Source organism: Mesoplodon mirus (genome assembly GCF_964341445.2).
Source record: "Mesoplodon mirus genome assembly, chromosome: 7".
Lineage (NCBI taxonomy): Eukaryota > Metazoa > Chordata > Mammalia > Artiodactyla > Ziphiidae > Mesoplodon > Mesoplodon mirus.
In genome coordinates this window covers 89,705,439-89,726,421 of record NC_138983.1, presented here as the reverse complement: position 1 = coordinate 89,726,421, position 20,983 = coordinate 89,705,439, and the positions used below count along the sequence as shown (strand labels likewise).

At 39.3% G+C, this 20,983-nt stretch overlaps 1 protein-coding gene and 1 pseudogene across 2 annotated transcripts in view; one reads left to right on the top strand and one right to left on the bottom strand.

The window, feature by feature from the left end:
- LOC309808866 (centrosomal protein of 78 kDa-like) overlaps positions 1 to 20,983 on the bottom strand; it is a 1,034,926-nt pseudogene that overhangs the window by 717,030 nt on the left and 296,913 nt on the right. The window lies entirely within an intron of this gene.
- Positions 9,966 to 11,382, top strand: LOC309808043 (ferritin light chain-like; the record flags this gene model as incomplete). The annotated part of the gene is made up of 2 exons (XM_082628052.1): positions 9,966 to 9,991; positions 10,919 to 11,382. 2 exons carry the CDS (start codon positions 9,966 to 9,968, stop codon positions 11,352 to 11,354), a joined length of 462 nt encoding a protein of 153 aa, XP_082484178.1. The 3' UTR covers positions 11,355 to 11,382.

Sequence of the window (20,983 nt, the reverse complement as noted above, 5' to 3'; positions counted from 1 at the left end):
TTTAAGAGATCTTTGACATAAGGAGGACATGAGATTAACAATCTATCCCAATGTGCATGAATTATTCTCCTCGGGGCTATCAGAAATCAGATGGCATCCTAGAGCAAGGGTCAGCAGATCTTTTCTGTAAAGGGTCAGAGAGTAAATATTTTGGATTTTGGGTACCATACGTATCCGTTGCAATTGCCTATCTGCTGCTGTAGCACAGAAACAGCCATGCACAATACCTTAAGGAATGGGTGTGGCTGTGTTCAAGCAAAACCAGGAGTCAAGCGAGATCTGATCAGTGGGCCAGAGTTTGCGGACCCCGGTTCTGGGTCAGTGTTCACAGCTGAATGAGTCATGAGGCCTTAAGTTCCAGTTCTCATTGTACTACTTTCTACCTGGGTGAACTTGGGTTCATCCTTTTATTTATATGGGCCACTATGTTAGTCAAGTTTCTCCAGAAAAACAGAACCAACAGCAGGTCTATACAATGTGCCCATATATATTGATAGATATAGATCTAGATATCAATATTGATACCTAGATCTATATCCATATCTATATAAAGATAGAGAAAGAGAGAGAGAGATTTTAAACAATTGGTTCACACAATAATAGAGGCTTGGTAAATTCATAATCTGCAGGTTAGGCTGTCTAGAGACTCTAGGAAGAGTTGCAGTTCAATTTCTGTAAGTCTTCTGGCAGAATTCCTTTTTGCCACAGGGAAGTCAGTCTTTGTTTTATTAGAACTTTAACTGATTGGATGAGGCCCACCCATATTATGGAGGATAATCTGCTTTACTCAAAGTCCACCACCAATTTAAATATGAATTTCATCCAAAAACACCATCACAGGGACTACCCTGGTGGCACAGTGGTTAAGGATCTGCCTGCAAATGCAGGGGACATGGGTTTGAGCCCTGGTCTGGGAAGATCCCACATGCCGTGGACCAACTAAGCCCATGCACCACAGCTACTGAGCACATGCACCTAGAGCCCATGCTCTGCAACAAGAGAAGGCACCGCAATGAGAAGACCGTGCACCACAACGAAGAGTAGCCCTCGCTTGCTGCAAATAGAGAAAGCCCACGGGCAGCAACGAAGACCCAACGCAGCCAAAAATAAAAAGAAAGAAAGAAGGAAAGAAAGAAAGAATTTAAAAAACACAAAAACACCATCACAGAAATATCCAGAATAATATTTGACCAAATAACTGGGCATGGTGGCCCAGACAAATTGACATGGAAAATTTACCACCTAAGCCATAGTTTTGGCATCTTTTACTGAGAAATTTGACTTATCTGAACTATTTTCATACCTAGAAGATACCTTCTACAGGTAACATGATTTGGCGCCCAAAGCCAAAGCTAGAGTATTTCATTCCAGGTCCCTCCTCAAATATCCATGATAGGTAGAAATTGGACATCAGTAGTTCTTGAAATCTCCCCAGTGAATATAATATGCAACCAGGGCTGAGAATCTGGAGATGTAGAGAGAATTTAAATTGAACTTTAGTTAAACAGGAAAACAAGCTCTGACTCTACTGGCTGGAGCTAGACAAGGGATATACATTTAGTGGGATGAGAAGATAAAGAACACTAGGGAGTAAATCAAATGCTTTACACCTGTGCTTAGCTAATTGTTACTCAGATAATTCAGACAATCTTACAGCATCTGAACCCTGAAATTCCTTAGTTCTGTTTACAAAAAAGTAACTCTTCAAGTAACTGAACTCTGAGAATCATGTAAATCAAAAAGAAAAAGAAGAAATCTTATTTTCTGAATTCGTTGATTTCATATATACTGTTTCACTTTCATGATATTAACTAGTTATCTTTCTTTCCATCTTATGTTTGAGGAAAGTAAGGCTTTAAAAATCTCAGTCATTTTCTCAAGGTCACTTGTTAAGGGTGTGGTAGGCAGCATAATGGCTCCTAAAAATGCCCTCACCCTAATCCCTGGAACCTATTAATATGTTACCTTACATGGTGAAGAGGACTTTGCAGATATGACTGAAGTTACAGACCTTGAGATAGAAAGATTATCCTGGATTACCTCATGGAACAAATCTAATTGCATGAGTCCTTAAAAGCAGAAAACCATTCCCAACTGTAGAAAGAGAAAGATAGAGATGACTTAATAGAAGCAGAATCACAGCGATGCAACATTTTGGGTTTTGTAGGTGGAGAAAGGGGACTATGAGTCAAAGACTATAAGTGACTGCTGGCAGCAGATAAAGTCCAGGGAACAGAAACACCCCTAAGAGCCTCCAGAAAACAATGTAGCTCTGCCAACACTTTTTTTTCTTTTTTAACCATCTATATTGGAGTATAATTGCTTTACAATGGTGTGTTAGTTTCTGCTTCATAACAAAGTCAATCAGCTATACATATACATATATCTCCACATCCTCTCCCTCTTGCATCTCCCTACCACCCTCCCTTCCCTATCCCACCCCTCTAGGTGGACACAAAGCATAGAGCTGATCTCCCTGTGCTTTGTGGCTGCTTCCCACTAGCTATCTATTTTACATTTGGTAGTGTATATATGTCCATGCCACTATCTCACTTCATCCCAGATAACCCTTCCCCCTCCCTGTGTCCTCAAGTCCACTCTCTATGGCTGCATCTTTATTCCTGCCCTGCCCCTAGGTTCTTCATAACCATTTTTTCTTTTTTTTTATATTCCATATATATGTGTTAGCATATGGTATTTGTTTTTCCCTTTCTGACTTACTTCACTCTGTATGACAGACTCTAGGTCAATCCACCTCACTACAAAAAACTCAATTTCATTTCTTTTTATGGCTGAGTAATATTCCATTGTATATATGGGCCACATTTTTTTTGTGTGTGTGTGGTACGTGGGCTTCTCACTGTTGCGGCCTCTCCCGTTGCGGAGCACAGGCTCTGGACGCGCCGGCTCAGCAGCCGTGGATTATGGGCTCAGCCACTCCGCAGCATGTGGTATCTTCCTGCAGCGGGGCATGACCCGTGTCCCCTGCATCAGCAGGCGGACTCCCAACCACTGAGCCACCAGGGAATCCCTGTGCCACATCTTTATCCATTCGTCTGTCGATCCTGCCAACACTTTTACTTTACTCAATTGAGACCAACGTCAGACTTGTAAGGTAATAAATTTACCTTGTTTTGAGTCACTAAGTTTTTGGTAATTTGTATGAAAGCAATAAAAAACAAATACAGAGGTTCTACAAGAGCCAGGCTATATATTTATACTTAAGTATTTCTGAAATGAATTTAACATTGTGATTGACAGCAACAGCAGCAGCTTCCATGGGATCCCATCACACACCTGAGGAAAAGCAGCCTAATACAAAGCAGTGACAGCAGCAGGTCATTGCCCCACACTTGGAGTAGAGGGGCACTTGCTCTACTGTAGCAGCAGCATAGCCTGAATGGGAACCCATCCTCCTGTGGCACTAGTCCCATCAACATTAGTGTAATCGGCTAGCATCTGCTGAGCCAACAGGCCCCACATATACAAACCCTCCAACTCAGCAGCATTAAGTGAGCCAGGCTCAGGGTTTCCTGAAACTCATATCCAATGGCACTGGAAAGACAAGATATCACCTACACTTATGAAAATATAAAAAAACAAAAACAGAACACTGGGAACTTCAGAAAGAAAAGGGGAACAATGGAATGGGTGAAAACAAATGGGGTAAATAGAAGAGACTATCATTAGTCTCATGAGTTTCTTAAATACTATATGATAGTCCAAGCAAAAATTAGGACACCATCTGATGTGGTTCTCCATGTAGAGAAAGGAAATACTACAGAAAATCATACTTTAAAAGTGGGGAATATTAAGAAACCTAAATGGAAGTAAAATTTTGAAACTTCACTTGAAGTCATAAAACACTGATTCCAGTAGACTATGATAAGTTACATATGTATACTGTAATGCCAAAAGCAACCACTAAGAAAACTATACACACAGTATACACACATGATTATAAATAAGTAAATTAAAGTGGGCTTATTAAAAAATGTTTAACCCACAAGAAGGCAAAATAAGAGAAACATAAGATTGAGAAACTAAGGTAAAAGACAAAACAAAAAATAAAATGGTAGACCTAATCTTTAACATAGCAATAATTACATTCACTGTAAATGATCTAAGTAACCAAGTCAAAGACAGAGATTGGAAGAGTAGATTAAAAACTCACAAGCATGATCCAAGTATACACTGTCTATAAGAAGCTTACTTTAAACATCATGATATAGGTAGTTCAGAGTAAAAGGATGAAAATGATATATCATGTGAACATTAATCAGAAAAAGCAGGAATGGATAAATTAATATCAGATAAAGGAGATTTCAGAGCAAAGGAAATTATTAGGGGCAAACAGGGTCATTACATAAAGATAACAGGAATAATCCACCTAGATGACCTAGTGATACGAAATGTGTGTGCACCAAACAACAGAACTTCAAAATACATGAAGCAAACACTGAAAAACGTAGTAAAAGGAGAAAATTTTAAATCCACAATTATTATTGGAGACGTCAACACAGCAATTTATAGAACTACCAGACAGAAAAATCAGCAAGGATATGGAAGAGCTGAAAACATCATCAATCAACAGGACATAACTGACATTTAAAGAACACACTCAATAAGAGCAGAATACATATTCAAGTGTCCGTGGAACATTCACTCATACACCATATACTGGGTGATAAAAAAACATTAGCAGATTTAAAAGAATTAAAATCATAGAGAGTATGTTCTCTAGCCATAATGGAATCAGACTAGAAATCAATAACAGAAAGACAACAGGAGAATCTTCAATCACATGAAAACTAAACATCACAATTCCAAAGAACTCATGGGTAAAAAAGACAGCGTCAAGGAAAAAATTTGTAATGCATAGAATAAAAGAAAATGGAGATATAACGGATCAAAGTTTGTGGAATGAAGTGAAAGTAATGCTAAAAGGGAAGTTTATAGAACTAAATTGGGAAATAAAATATTTCAAAGCAATAATCTCATTTTCTATATTACAATACTAAAAAAGGAAGAGGAAAAAACACTAAACAAGCAGAAAGAAGGAAATAATAAAGATGAAACAGAAATCCATGAAACTGAAAACAGGAAAATGGGGGGGGGGAAATCAATGAAACAAAAGGCTGGTTCTTGGAAGTAAACAATTTAATCAATAAAGATCTAGCAAGACTGATAAAGGTAAAAACTGAGATGGCACAAATCACAGATATCAGATATGCAACCAGGGATACCATGACATATCCTGCAGGTTAATAAGGGACAAGTTATTATGAACAAGTCTACACTCTAAATTCAAAAATGTAGATGAAATGGGCCAATTCTTCTACACCCAAAACTACCCAAACTCAGCCAAGATGAAATAGATAATCTCAATTTTCCTGTAACCATTAGAAACACTGATCTTTCATACAAAAACTCCCAAAAGAAATATTCAGGCTTAGATGTTTCACTTTTACCCAAGACTTAAAGAATGAAAACCAATTTTACATGATTTGATAAGAAATAGAAGTAGAGGGAACCGTTCCTAATTAATTTTATGAAGCCAGTATTACCTTGATACCAAAACCAGACAGGAATAGTATAAAAAGAAGAAGACTATAGACCAATATGTTTTATGAAATTGCCTGTAAAAATCTTCAGCCAGATATTAGCAAATTAAATCCAGAAATATATAAAAAGAATAATATATCATGACCAAGTGGTATTTATTCCAGTTATGCAAAGTTGGTTAAATATTTGAAAATCAAACAATGTAATCCACCATATCCAATAGATTAAGGGGGAAAAGTCATGTGATCCTATCCATTAATGCAGAGAAAGCATTTGACAAAATCCAATCCCATTCATGATTTGGCACATATATACAATGACATATTACTCAGCCATAAAAAAAACAAAATTGAGCTATTTGTAATGAGGTGGATAGACCTAGAGTCTGTCATACAGAGTGAAGTAAGTCAGAAAGAGAAAGACAAATACTGTATGCTAACACATATATATGGAATCTAAGAAAAAATAGGTCATGAAGAACCTAGGGGTAAAACAGGAATAAAGACACAGACCTACTTGAGAATGGACTTGAGAATATGGGGAGGGGAAAGGGTAAGCTGTGACAAAGCGAGAGAGAGGCATGGACATATATACACTACCAAACGTAAGGTAGATAGCTAGTGGGAAGCAGCCTCATAGCACAGGGAGATCAGCTCGGTGCTTTGTGACTGCCTGGAGGGGTGGGATAGGGAGGGTGGGAGGGAGGGAGACGCAAGAGGGAAGAGATATGGGAACATATGTATATGTATAACTGATTCACTTTGTTATAAAACAGAAACTAACACACCATTGTGAAGCAATTATACTCCAATAAGGTTGTAAAAAAATAATAATAAAATTAAAAAATTATAAAAAAGAAGAAAAAAAACCCCAAGCAAACTAGGAATTGAAAAGGAACATACTGAAACTCATCAAGAGGATCTACAACCTATACCGACATTATATTTAACTGTAAAAGACTGAATGCTTTCTCTGTAAGATCAGAAACAAGGCACCGATATCTGCCCTCACCACTTTTATTAAATATATTAATGGAAGTTCTAGTAAGAAAATAAAGCAAAAATAAATAAATACATAAATTTAAAAGTTAAATTTTTAAAACATTTATTTAAAAGATAAAAGGACTATTCCTACTACGTTGAATAGGAAGGAATATATCCTACTGAATGTTGAATAGTAATATATACTATTATATTAAATAAGGAAAAGTAAAACGGTATCTGAAGAGGAGATGATAATCTAAATGGAGAAAATACCAAGGAATCCACAAAAAGCTTGAGAAATAATATTAGTTTGTAAATGTTGTTTTTTTTTTTTGCGGTACGTGGGCCTCTCACTTTTGTGGCCTCTCCCGTTGCTGAGCACAGGCTCCGGACACGCAGGCTCAGCGGCCATGGCTCACGGGCCCAGCCGCCCCGCGGCATGTGGGATCCTCCCGGATCGGGGCACGAACCCGTGTCCCCTGCATCGGCAGACAGACCCTCAACCACTGCGCCACCAGGGAAGCCCTTGTAAATGTTTTAGAGTACAAATCAACACAGTTTTATCAAATTATATATTAATAACAAATATGTAGAAGCTTAAATAAAAATATGTGATGCCATTTACAACTGACCTAAATAAATACTTAAATATAAGCCCAATAAGACATTTATAGGTCCTCTATACTGAAAATTACAAAATGCTGATGAAGAAAAATGTAAAAGTCCCAAACAAATAGTGAGACATACCTTGTTCATGGATTAGAAAACACAACATAATAAAGATGTCAATTCTCCCCAAGTTAAGAGGCTTAACAGAGTTACTCTTAAAAGGCCCTCAAGGTTTTTGTGGATATAGACAAGCTTATTCTAAGATTTATATGGTAAGAAGAGGCTGAAGAATAGCTAAAACAATTTGTAAAGGAAGATTAAAATGGGAGGAATTCATCTACCCAATTTCAAGATTTTGCAGTAATGATGGAGGTTAGATACACAGATCAATGGAATGCAATACAGAACCCAGAAATAGACTGACATAAATACATTTAACTTGTTTTTGACAGCAGTGTGAAAGCTATCAAGGAAGAATAGACTTTTCAAAAAATGGTACTGAAACAGTTGGACATCCCTCCACAAAAACAAACAAACAAAAAATGAACCTTAACCTAAACCTCCACACCTTACACAAAAATTAAATCAAAGTGGATCATAATCTTCAATGTAAAAGCAGGACATTTTGAGAAAAAAAAATAGGAGAAAATCTTTGGCATCTAGAACTACGTGAATAATTCTTAGACTTGACACCGAAAGTATGATCAATAAAAGCAAAAATTGATAAATTGGATCTCATCAAAATGAGTTAAAAATGCTTCATAGAAGATCATTTTAAGTGGATGAAAACTCAAATTACACAGTGGGAAAACATATTTGAAAATCCCACATGAGACAAATGACTTGTATCTATAATATACAAAGAACTCTCCAAACAACTTAAAAAAACCCAACTAGAAAATAGGCAGAAGACAGGAACAGACATTTCATGGAAGAGAATATACACATGGCAAAGAAGCACATGAAAAGATGCTCAACATCATTAGCCATTAGGGAAATGCAAATTAAGACCATAATGAGATATCAGAGAATAACTAAAATTAAAGGATAGTGACAACATCAAATGCTGGTGAGTACATAGAAAAATGATATCACATCACTGGTGGGAAAATAAAATGGTTTAGCCACTCTGAGAAACAGCTTGACAGTCTCTTTTAATCCTAAAAGTAGATTCACCCTACAACACAGTAATTGTACTCTTGAGCATTTATCCAAAAGAAACAAAAACTTCATTAAGTTCCCACAGAAACTTACACATAAATGTTCATAGCAGTTTTATTTATAACAGCCCAAAACTGGCCACTACCCAAATGTCTTTCAATGGATGAATGTTGAAACAAATTGTGATAAAATCTTATGATAGAATACTACTGAGCAACAAAAAGGAACAAATTATTAATATGTGCAAAAATTGAAATGAACTTCAAGGGAATGATGCCGAGGGAAAAATTTTAAAAAGCCAATCTCCGAAGATTAAGTAATTCATGATGATATTTACATATTATTCTTAAAATAACAAAACTGTGGAGATGGAGAACAGATTAGAAGTTGCCAAGGGTTAGAGATGGGGGTAGAAAGTACAGCGGGGGATCTTTGTGAGGTTTTTGTGGTCCCAGTACAAATAATACAGCAATCTTGGTTTTAACCCCGAAAGATGTTTAAAAGCAATTCCTAATAAGACGTGTCCAGATATTTAGCAATGGCAGCAGATTAGAGGTATAGCTACCCAACATGACAGCTTCAAAACAGATGGTACTAATTCAATGCATATGTTCATTTTTAAAAGGCCAATCACAATACTTAAATGGTATATATCTTAATGATATTATTCTAAGGATCCAGCTATACCAGATGGACTAGCAGGATTTTCTGTACATTCAATCTTATTTAAGACAGTAAATCTTATAAGACAGTTAAGAAAAGAAAAAGAAAAAAAAAAAACAAACCAACTACAGTTGGATATTCTCATAGGAAGATGAGGTGAAAATATGTAGCAGTGGTTCAAAAGCTTAAGCAGTGGCACCTAAATTTGGCTGCACATTAGAATCATCTGAAGCACTTTTTTAAAACCCTCACACCAACAGTTGGTCATCCTAAACCAATAAAATCATTTAAAATCTCCTCAGACGATGCCATTGTCTAGCCAGAAGTGAGAACCAGCGGACTAAGCAGAAGGAGATGTTTCTACAAAGATTTCTTAACAATAAGTTCTTTCACCCAATCAGATTTACCTTCCTGCAAAGGGGTAAAGAAGGCTAGATGTTGTCCATACTTGCTTAGCTTTAATGAGCACTTGTGACTTGCCCAAAACCTAGATCATGTTTCCCCTAAATTTCATGTTATTTCCTAAGTTTTTCAAATCCAGGGCTAAGGGGTTTGCCAGGATGAGATTTTAAGTGCTCACACAGGGCAAGTCCCTGGCAAACCAGGACAGAGGTCACTCTACATTGAAATGTAAAGCATCCTAAATAACCCTGCCACTGCCCCCAGATACTCGTCTGGGCCAACCAGTGGAGAAAAGGCATTCTCCATTACCACCACGGCAAATGCTGCTGTACTTGCCTTGGCTACTCCCTATCTTTTCCAGGCGTCTCTCCCCTTCACCTGCTGGTGGACGCTTTGGCAGCTGCCAATGCAGATATTTTCAAACTTTAAGGTGAATAAAAATCATCTGGAGGGCCGGTTATAACAGAGATCACTGAGCCCCACTAGAGTTGCTGATTCCATAGGGCTGGGACAGGGCCCTAAAACTTGAATATCTGACACATTATCAGGGGATGCTGGTAAAGCTGGTCAGCTTGTTACCGAATGCACGTTCGTGTGTCTGAAGCACAGTGAGGCCAAACAAACCGAAAGGTTGCAGTCTGGAGCAGAGAAAGGTTTATTGCAGGATCGAGCAAGGAGAGGGGTGGCCCGTGTTCCAACAACCCTGAAATCTCCAAAGGATTTCAGCAAAGCATTTTTAAAGGCCACGTGAGGGAGGGACGTCCCAGGGAACGTGATCAGCTCGTGCACAATCATCTGACTGGCTGATGTTGAGGCCACAGGGCAGGTAACATTATCCATCCTTAGGTGCCAGAAGGTCTGGGGGCTGTGTGCTCATGATCATCAAAGAGTTAACTTCTTCCATTGGGTGGTGGGTTTTAGCATCTGAAAACTCAAGAAATATGCCTGAGATACTATTATCTGAGGACTTCAGAGAGGAACTACAGCAGAGGCTATGGGGGATGGGTCTGTCCTAGGAAGGCCCCATAGGGTACTGCTTGCTTACAAGGTGACCATACTTTGAGAACCACTGCTCTAGTGGCTTGGAATGTTAAAGTAATGGAAGAATCCCTTCCCAGATCTAGATTCTAGTATCACCAGCTATTTTGGTGGGGGGAAGGGTAAGTTCTGTCCTTGCTTGGACTTCTTGTTCATTTATATCAAAGCCTATTTGAGGCAGTGCACTCGGCAGTCCTGCAGATCTGTCTTTGGCTTCAACAGTGTTTGGAATGAACAGACCCAGGGACGCTCCTTGCTCCAGCCCCTGACCACCCTCCAACATTTCTTCCTGTCGCAACCTTTGGAATCAGCCACTCAGCTATCCTCAGCCTCCAGGACAGGCCAACACCGTTTTTGGAGCTTAGCTCCTTATCACTGATCAACCACGAGTTCCCAGGTTCGTCAGAATTATTCCATCGAGGTGGAGGGCGCCATCCACCGCCTGTTCAACATGCATCTGTGGACACTTACCTCTCTCTAAACTTCTATTTCCACAGCAACAGTGGGACTCTGGACAATGGGGGCCACAGTTTTCGCCAACTGGCTGAAGAGAAGTGTGAGGGCGCCCAGCGACTCTTGAAAATGCAAAACAAGTGCTGCGGCCGCGCCCTCTTCCAGGATGCGCGGAAGCCTTCTCAAGATGAGTGGGGTAAAACCCAGGACACTGTGCAAGCCGCCATTCTTAGGGAGAAGAACCTGAACCAGGCACTATCGGATCTGCGTGCCCTGGGTCCTGCCCGCGCAGACTCCCACCTCTGTGACTTCCTGGAGAGCCGCTTCCTGGAGGAGCAGCTGAAACTCATCAAGAAGATGGGCAACCACCTGACCAACCTCCGCAGGCTGGCTGGTCCGCAGGCTGTGCTGGGCGAGTATCTTTTCGAAAGGCTCACGCTCGAGCACAAACAGGAGTCTCTGAAGTCCAGCGGCCTCTGAGGAGCCCCTCTGGCGTCAGAGCTTCTGCCTGAAGCCCAGCTCTGCAGCCACTAGGCAGCTTTGTAACTGCCCTGGAGCCTTCTCCCAAGCCTTGGACCAAATGGAAACAATAACGCTTTTTGCAGAAGGAAAAAAAATGCCTATTTGAAACACAAACAGAATAAAGAGAAAAAAAGAAATATATATATATATATATTCATGTTCTTTTAACATATGAATTGCCCCACTTTATCTGTGTGAAATACGTTTGTTCCCGTTATTGGGCTGGTTCTCAAGCTTTGCTGCTTGTATGAATTACCTAAAGAGCTTTTTTTTTTTTTTTTTTTTTAGTATTAAATATATTTTTAAATTAGTTTCTGCTTTATAACAAACTGAATCAGTTATACATATACATCTGTTCCCATATCCCTTCCCCTAAAGAGCTTTTAAGAGAAACTTTGGTGTCTGGGTCCCAGCCCCAGAGATTTTGATTCAGTAGGTCTAGGGAGGAGCCTGGGCACGGGGAGGTCTCAGAGTTCCCCAGGTGATTCTAATATGCAGCAACTTTGTGAACCACCTCTTGGCTTCAATCCAGCTAGTGATCAGATATTAAATCTAAGACACATGGGCTAGTGCGTGAGCTCTGCTGCTAGGCGTGTTCCATTTTCTTCCTCCTGGAAGATTCGTGCCAGGGAAAATGATTGATAGTTGTGTTACTTCTCTGAAATGGATAGAAATTTCTAATTAGCGTGAACAGGGGAGGGTGAATGGGTGAATGCAATAAGGTGTATCATTTATGTATTTCCCTAAGTGTATGGCTAGAAGCTTTTGCAACTGACGTCTGCCCTACTTTTCATGCGAATGACAGTGCTTGTCCTCCTAATGCAGCTGTAAACTTTATAAGCCCATAGGTAGACAGCATCACAAAATATTTACCCCTCCCCACTGGCCCACTCTCAAGCTTCACTCCCCTTCCCCAATACACAAATGTACATCAATGTGCTGGAGACCAACATCAACATACTGACCTTCAATTCTTCTACTTTGCAGCTTCCCTCTTATCAGGAGGTGTCAGCATTTAGTGCCCAGAGGAGGCATTTCCAGTCATCTCAGCTTAGAGGTCAAATATCCAAATATCCAAAGTAAAAAAGGTTAAAGAAAAGAAGAAGAAGAAGAAAGCAAGGAAGAAAAGAAGGAAACAATTTTCTTATCTCATAGTAATAAGGCAGTTTTCCTTAAAAAAAAATAAAGACTTAAGCCTTAAATTCTCTTTCCTAATCAAAATGTGCTTTTCCGTCTTTAGACTATTCCTCTTATATCCTGTATTATTCATGATGTTTAATTCTTGAAATAGCACATGGCTGAAAACAGAAGCTAGCCTCTTGTCCACTGTGAATTAAATCTTCTTTTCCTAGGACCCGTCTACAATGTACAATTTGGGGTTTGCCAACATAATTATTTTCTCTGAAATAAGGTACAGCATTTTGCCTTTTCAATATAGAGTTATACAATACATTGTTAACACAACATAGTCAATAGAGTCAATACAACTATAACACACATGATATGATGCCACTTTGGTGCTTTTCTTCATCCATGTCATTCTGAAATTTGACAGTATAGTTTTCATATTCTAATGAGCTGAGTATTACCTTTGCAAGGGTAGAAAAAAAAAATTCATAATATTCTTGTGTGGTTTGCCCCTGGGGTGGATTACCATAATGGGGGCATATTTGAGCCTTTCTCCAAGTCATTAAAAAACCTCCAGCGAGTAGCCCCTTGTCCTCTCCAGGAAATTGCGGGAAAGTATCTTTAATCACAATAATCCAGGGGGGAGAAATCTCGGAAATAAGACATCTGCTTCTGTGCCTTGTTGTTTTGCACAATAGCAATGATTGCTTTAGCAGCTTCTATTGCCATATGTGTATAGTAAGTAAATGAACATAAAATTGAATGAACGCATAAAAGAAGGATAAACCCACCCAGTTTAACAAATCCACTCTCTCACCTGCTGTGCCCTGAAACGTGAAAGAAAGAATCACGGGATCATAAGGATTCATAAAAAAACAGTCTCTGTTAACAATATTGACAGGAGGTATAAGGATGATTTGTCTGATGTGGGACCAACAGCTTAACTGCTTAATTCTTTTTTTTAAGGGCAAATCATTCATTTATTGTTTAAAGATCGCAAGACAGCATCTGAATTTTTGTAGCACAATTTAAATGTTTTACTTTTTTGATAAAGCAGAGTATAATAGAAAAACAATTAGTTTCAAGTAATATCTATATCTCTATTCAGAATTAAGTCTTCCACAGACATGTAACCTGGAAACAAAAGCCTGTTACAATAAGCAAAGCTTCAACAGAGCGGCTACTTTTCGGGCCAGGGAAAGGTTCATCCCTATAGGATGATGATGTGCTGTGTAAAATGGCTGCAAGGTCACAGCCTTGAGGGCGTTGGAAGTCTGTTATCCTATTCCACATTAAGTAGTTTGGTGAACTTCAAACGACCGTTCGTCTGCAACCAAGCTGCCAACCTTTAACTGATATTTCAAACAGGTAAAAAATAAATGAAAAGAAATCCCTACACTGATGTTCCTCGATTTACACTGTTAAATGGTTCATTAACATGTAATTCTGGCTAAGAATTACATTTGAGACTCCTTGCTCAGATTCTGGTGAACAGTACTAATCTTTAGAAATTCAAGTTCTCATTCATCAATAATTTGTCAGCTAGGATACCTTCAGGCATCAGCTGCAACTACAGAACAGGTGCCCTGCCTCAGCGCTTCGGAAAGACAGAATGTACACCACCACCAGCAGACACAATACCTGTCACTAGACGGCACGTGTGCAGGACAGCAAGACAGAAACGTCTATTCAGATGTGCCACGGAGCAGCCGGAGAAAGAGGACTTCACCGCCCAGGGTCAGGAGGGACGGGGTAAGGAACCGAAGCAGCACCGACGAATGGGGTCAGAAGGACCAAGACAACTGATGGTTGCAAGGCAAGTTTTATTATGCTCCGGTTGCAGATTATATAGACTAGAAATGGAAGGTTGCCAGATGGTGGTTTACATTATCTATAGACTGTCTCGGCTCAAGGTTTACTTTCCTGGGAGAAAACCCATAAGCCCAGAATCATCCAAAATAACCTGCATGTGCAGGGGGGAGACAGCTTTGCTTGTCTCATTTTACTTTCTTTCTGATTTCTGGGCCCTGGTGATTTATCTCCCATGGAATGGAACAAGGAGGGGAACAAGTAGGGACAGTCCCTTCGAGCAGCGGCGGCATGCCTGGCATGTCCGTAGCCTGATCTCAAGGCTGACTGTTTCCCTCAGTTCCCCTTTTTTTATTTTTTAATTTTTGCTGCAAAATAATTCCATGAAGCGTAGTGCCGAGAGTAGTATATTGTTGCATGAGGATACGAAACAGACATGAGAAGATTATTATCAATAATAGGCAAATTATGGCCAGGGTAATAAATCCTGACAACCCTCCAGTGATCCACGACTGAGGGTTTAACCACTTTAAATGGTCCAGTAAAGTTTTAATTACATCTTCTTGCCAAATATCATCAAGATGTGCATTTTGTATATCCTGAATTTCAGCATTTAATTTCTTAAGATCAAGTCTAATATTATTATCTGACCAAACACTCAGCAGATGCATTTTTACTTTTTCCCATTCCCAAATACAGTCATTGTACTTGTAAGGAGTAACACAAATCCATGTATACTTTTCATGACAAGCTAAACGCATCCTCAATTTTAATGCTGCCATCTGATCTCCAGTCCCCCAAATTGAGTTTTTAAATTCATCTAACTTGTTACTCATCTGTAAATCTATGTGACTTTGTAAAGATAAAGCAAGACTGGTATTCTGAGATAATTGATCAGCAAAGTGAGCATGATTAATACTCTGTGAAAGAGCAAGACGGGCAGTAGCCGCGGTAGCAGACAGAGCAGCCAAGGCAAGTCAACTTACTATTAGCCACCCAATAAAGCGTCTCCTTCTCTGCAAGGCTTTAGAGAGTTCCACCCATGCCTGTACTCCAGTATCTTCATACCAAGGTTCTCTCAGATGTACAGGCGCCACAACATATATGGGTTACTTTAGTATAAGCACAGATTGTGTCCCTGCAGAAGGGAACATACAACTGTAAAAATACAATGAACACAGCTAATAGTATATCCTCCTTTGGAAGAATTACCAATGTTAATAGAACCAATCAAAAGTGTATATGGAGGAGCAACACGTTATAACAGGTGTATTGGAATAAGTTAGAGCTAGTTTCCATATATCCCAGTTCTTTTGAAATGCGATAAACCTATCTATGACGGGAATAGAAGAGATAAGAATTTACCCCTTGGTATAATCTATAGTACACCATATTTGGTTATTATTCCAAGATGCATTGCAACATTCAAAATTGGATCCAGGAAAGTTAATGGTCATAAAAGGAGGAAATTGATTTTTTGATTTTCTCTTAAGAATAGTAACCATATGTCCAGCCATAAGTATCCCTTGTCCTCCAAGTAAACGCTTCATACACAAATAATTTCCTGAATCTTCACCTGTAACCTTGGCTACAGTAATAGCGGAATCCCTAAGTGGTGAGGCGTATGAGATTCGACCTCTAATATTAATAGGTTGCCCATTTTTATAGCAAATGGTGGTATCCTTAAGATCCTCTCGTCGGCTGGTAGCCGGGCATGTAAGAGTAATGTTGGTTCCTGTAAAACGAAGGATGCCTGGAGAGCCTGACAAACTAATTGATTGATCCGTTCCCTCATAAACATCTGTATGCTCATAACTAATAGCCTTTACACATCCAGTTTCCAGATTCAATGGGCTAAGACAGACAGGATAGGTACTAAACCAGTTAGTATAATTTACAGACATATTGATTTGTTTTATATTCCCAATAAGAGGCCCATAAACAGTATCATTGTAAAATACAGGAAACTCTGCTTCAGACCAAGATATGGGTTTTAATAGTGGAGGATCAGGTACATAGGCCCAGTAAGTTGCTGCATTAACAGAGGGAACACATGAAATGGTTGCCAACATAGCCAAAAATAAAGTCACAGGTGTAACAGGATTATTCTGTTGTTTCACTAACTCTTGAGCTCGTGAAACCAATTGTTTAATTTGTCCCCAAGTTGGAACATCACTCCTTTGAGTCGTCCTGGCAAGTGGTCTCCTCTTCTTCTTCTTTTGCTGAATCAACACTGTCAAATTTTCGGGAGAGATGCAGAGCTTCTTCATCTTCTGAACTAGTTGTGAGCTGTGGCGAGCCATCTATTTGCTTGACTAAGCAAGCGCTCAGGAAGCCAGAGAGGTCCAGGAGCTGATCTGGGAAATATACACACGTGACCACGTCCCCAAATCAACACAGGATCAGGACCACGCCAAGTGCTGGTTAGCGGATCTTTCCCGAGGACCTCCAGAGATTGAAAGGCCAATCTTGGCTCAGCCACCAACCTTTCCCCTGTCAACAGTGAGAAAATTTAAAATAAACAGAGCATGATTTATAAGGTTATGTAGTGTTGTTCTATATAATTCCCCCATTTTTATTTTTTCAATAGTTAGCTTTAAAGGTCTATTTGCACGTTGTATAATACCTTGTCCTTGAGGGTTACATGGAATGCCTGTAATACTGGTAATTTGTAATGAATTACAAAATGTTGCAAAAGCAACACTAGTGTGAGTGGGCCCATTATCTGTTTTAATAATGTTGGGAAGGTTCATGAAAGCAAAACAGTGTGATAAATGAGTGATAACATGTTTAGTAGCTTCTCGGGTCTGTGCTGTAGCACAGAGGAAACCAGAATAAGTATCAATAGTGACATGAACAAACTGTAATTTCCCAAAAGACGGGATATGAGTAACATCCATTTGCCATAAATGACTAGGTAATAATCCACGAGGATTAACACCATAATGTGGAACAGGAAGGTGAGGTAAGCACTGTGGGCATTGCTTAACAATTTGTCGGGCGGCTCCACGAGGAAGGGAAAATTGTTTGCGTAATGTAGCCGCCGACTGATGGTGTAAAGCATGCGATTGTTGTGCTGCTCGTGAAGCAGTTTGATCATAACTTACCATAATATGAGGGTGTCCAGGACATGGACCATGAGTACCAACAGTATGAAGATAATGAATGCAATACCTTAGCCATTCTTGACAGCATGACGAACGGAAAGGAGGAGGACGGTAAATTGGGATATGTCCTGCTTTAGGGAAAAGAGATTGAGGAGGAAGAGTAACTTTAACTTTATGCACAGGATAAAGATCACGTTTAGATCGAGTTAAAACATCTGCAGTCGCATTCATTTTAGACAATGGACCAGACAAGTTAGAATGAGCACGATATGCAGAGCTGCAACAGGACCATCGTGGGAACGAATAAGCTGTTGAAGCAAACGAAAAGACGATGATAATTCAGGGTCATTAGTATATCCTCTGGTTGCAGTCTCCAGAAGAAATAATAAGCTAATAAGATATTTACTATCAGAAAACAAATGAAAAGATATAGAAGGCAAATGTTTAAAAGCCATAATGACAGCATACAGTTCAACACGTGGAGCTGAAGTCAAGGAAGTTTGTTTAATGAGTTTTGTTCCGTCGTCAACGATTACAGTAGCCACTCCTGAAGAAGAACCGTCTGTAAAAACCAAAGGTACATGAGGAATAGGCTGTTGCCTAATTATAGAAGGAAAGATATAAGAGTTAAGTTTGCTGAATTGGATCAATTTATCAGCAGGCTAATGGCATTCCAAGGTACCTGAAAATCCTGCAAGAACAAGACCCCATTCATTACTATGTTGAAAAAGCCAATTTTGTTGACTAACTGAATAAGGGATAATAATTTGAGAAGGTTCTATACCTATAAGTTGTAAGCATCTAGTTCTACCTTGCATTATTAACTTAATAATAAGTTCATAATAAGGGTTAATAACTTTAGAGGATGTAGTTTTCATACGAATCCATTCAATAATTCCAACAGTTTGCCATAAGATGGCAGTAGGCACATGAGGTGTTGGACAAACAACTAAAGACATGGGCAGGTGAGTATGTATTCGAGTTAATTGTGCAGAGCTGATAGCTCTATTAACTATTTGGAAAGCTTGAAATCCTCTGGAGTCATAGATCGTGAAGTAGAAGGATCTGAGTCACCTTTAAGAATATCAAATAAAGGCTCTAACTGAGCAGTAGTAAGTTCTAAGGAAGGCCTTAGCCAATTAATATCTCCAAGTAATTTTTGAAAATCATTTAATGTTTTTAAATTATCAACTCGAATTTGCAGTTTTTGAGGCCTAATGGTAGAGTTATCAATATATTTTCCCAAATAGAAAAATGGAGATTGTCTTTGAATTTTTTCTGAGGCAATGACCAGGCCAAATGATTGTAAGGATTGTTGTAAAAATTGGGAAGCAGTCTCTAATCAAGAAATATTATCAGTGGCTAAAAGTATATCATCCATATAATGTATGAGATATAACGTTGGAAACCTTTTTCTCACAGGAGTTAAGGCCTGAGCCACATATATTTGGCATAATGTAGGACTATTTGCCATGCCCTGAGGCAATACTTTCCATTGAAATCTCCTCATGGGTTCCTTAAAATTTAAGGAAGGCAAGCTAAAAGCAAAATGTTTTCTATCTTCAGGAAACAAAGGAATAGTGAAAAAACACTCTTTAAATCTATAACTAAAAGATGATAATTGTGTGGTATGGCTGTTGGAGAGGGTAGGCCTAGTTGAAGAGCTCCCATTATTAGCATAGTTTTATTAACAGCTCTTAGACCCTGTAATAACCTCTATTTTCCAGACTTTTTCTTGATAATAAAAATAGGAGTATTCCAAGGACTATTGCAAATTTCTAAATGCCCTAATTGTTCCAGTACTAATTGTTCTGCAGCTTCTAATTTCTCCTTTGTGAGGGGCCATTGGTCCACCCATACAGGGTCATCACTCAGCCAAGTAATTGGACCAGCAGTGAGTGGAGGAGAATCCAAGGCCCCTAAGAAAAACCCAAACCTTGTCTATCACTTTTTATTTTCACATCAATAGGATAGACAGTTCCTTTTTGATTTGTTCCCAGCCCTTTTGTGGGAAGAAATCCTTGATCCAACACCATATTAGAGACATGAGAATTTGGACTATAAAGTAATACTCCCATTTCCTTTAATATATCTTGGCCCAAGAGGTTTAAAGGCAGCCCAGGCAAAACATAAGGCTGGAAGTATCCTGAATGGCCTTCACTATCTTGCCATAATAATAACTGACTACTTTGCATAGGAGAACTCTGTCCTGTTCCTTGAAGTTCTGTAATAATAGGACTAACGGGCCAATGTTTAGGCCAGTGCATCTGCGTCATAACAGAGACATCAGCTCCAGTGTCTAACAACCTGAAAAAACCTTTCCATTCATGGCTCATTTCATTTCTGGACATTCTTTCCCTATCTTCTGAATCCAGTAGGCAGCACTAGATGATCCAAAAGCCTTTGTTTCTCTCTTTTGATGTTGTAAAATTTGTCCATGAGGTACAAAGGGCAAAAGTAGCAATTGTGCGATTTTATCACCAGGAGAAATCGTTATTATATTTTTAATAGTTTGTGCCATGATTTTTATTTCTCCTTCGTACTCAGAGTCTATGAGTCCTGGCATAATAGTTAAACCCTTCATGGCGACACTACTTCTTCCCAATAATAGTCCAATCAAACCCTTGGGTAAAGGTCCATAGACGCCCATAGAGAGGGCCTGAGGACCCATTGCAGGAGTTAATACATATCGGGCGGAGGTACTGAGGTCCAGTCCTGTGCTTCCTGCTGTTGCTCTGGAGAGCGAAGATATTGTATGTTTTTGTTTTTGGTTAATGTCTGATTGATAGTTTGAGGAGGATACACAGACGTTGCCCCTACTATTTGTTGGGGCCGGGGAAGGCCCCGGGAGGAGTTTCCCGACAGTGGTGTCCCATCCCTGTGGGCCACTGAGCGACAATCTCGTGCCCAACGTTTTCCCCTATTGCATTTAGGGCATAAACCAGGGATTTTCGGACCATCTGGAGGTTTTTGAGTAGGGAAGGAAGGAGCAGGGTTACAATGAAAAGATCCACATTCTCCAGCAAAATGACCTGCCTTTCCGCATTGAAAACTAGTCTTTGTTCTCTTTTGATTGTTTTTAAACCCCACTTTAGTTAATGCTGCAGCACCCTGTATATAAGCAGGCCCAAGGTCTGCACAAAGGCGAATATAATCCTCCAGTGTTCCCCGTTTTCTCCAAGGTCGAATCGCAGCCTGACATGCATTATTAGCGTTTTCAAAAGCAAGTTGCTTAACTACAATTGTACCAGAGAGTCCATCCACAATGAGTCTCCCCACCGCCTGTAACAATCTATCTCCACAATGAGTCTCCCCACCGCCTGTAACAATCTATCTACAAAATCAGCATATGGTTCATCAGGTCCCTGTCTCATTTTTGAAAGATCCTCAGTTTTGTGTGTAGAAGGTAATTTCCTCCAGCCTTGTAATGCCAAATGATTTATTTGAGGATAAGCAACAAAGGTATAAGTTAATTGATCTTGTAAAGAAATATATGGTCCTTCCCCAATCAGCATATGATAATCCACTGGAATATCATGGGTA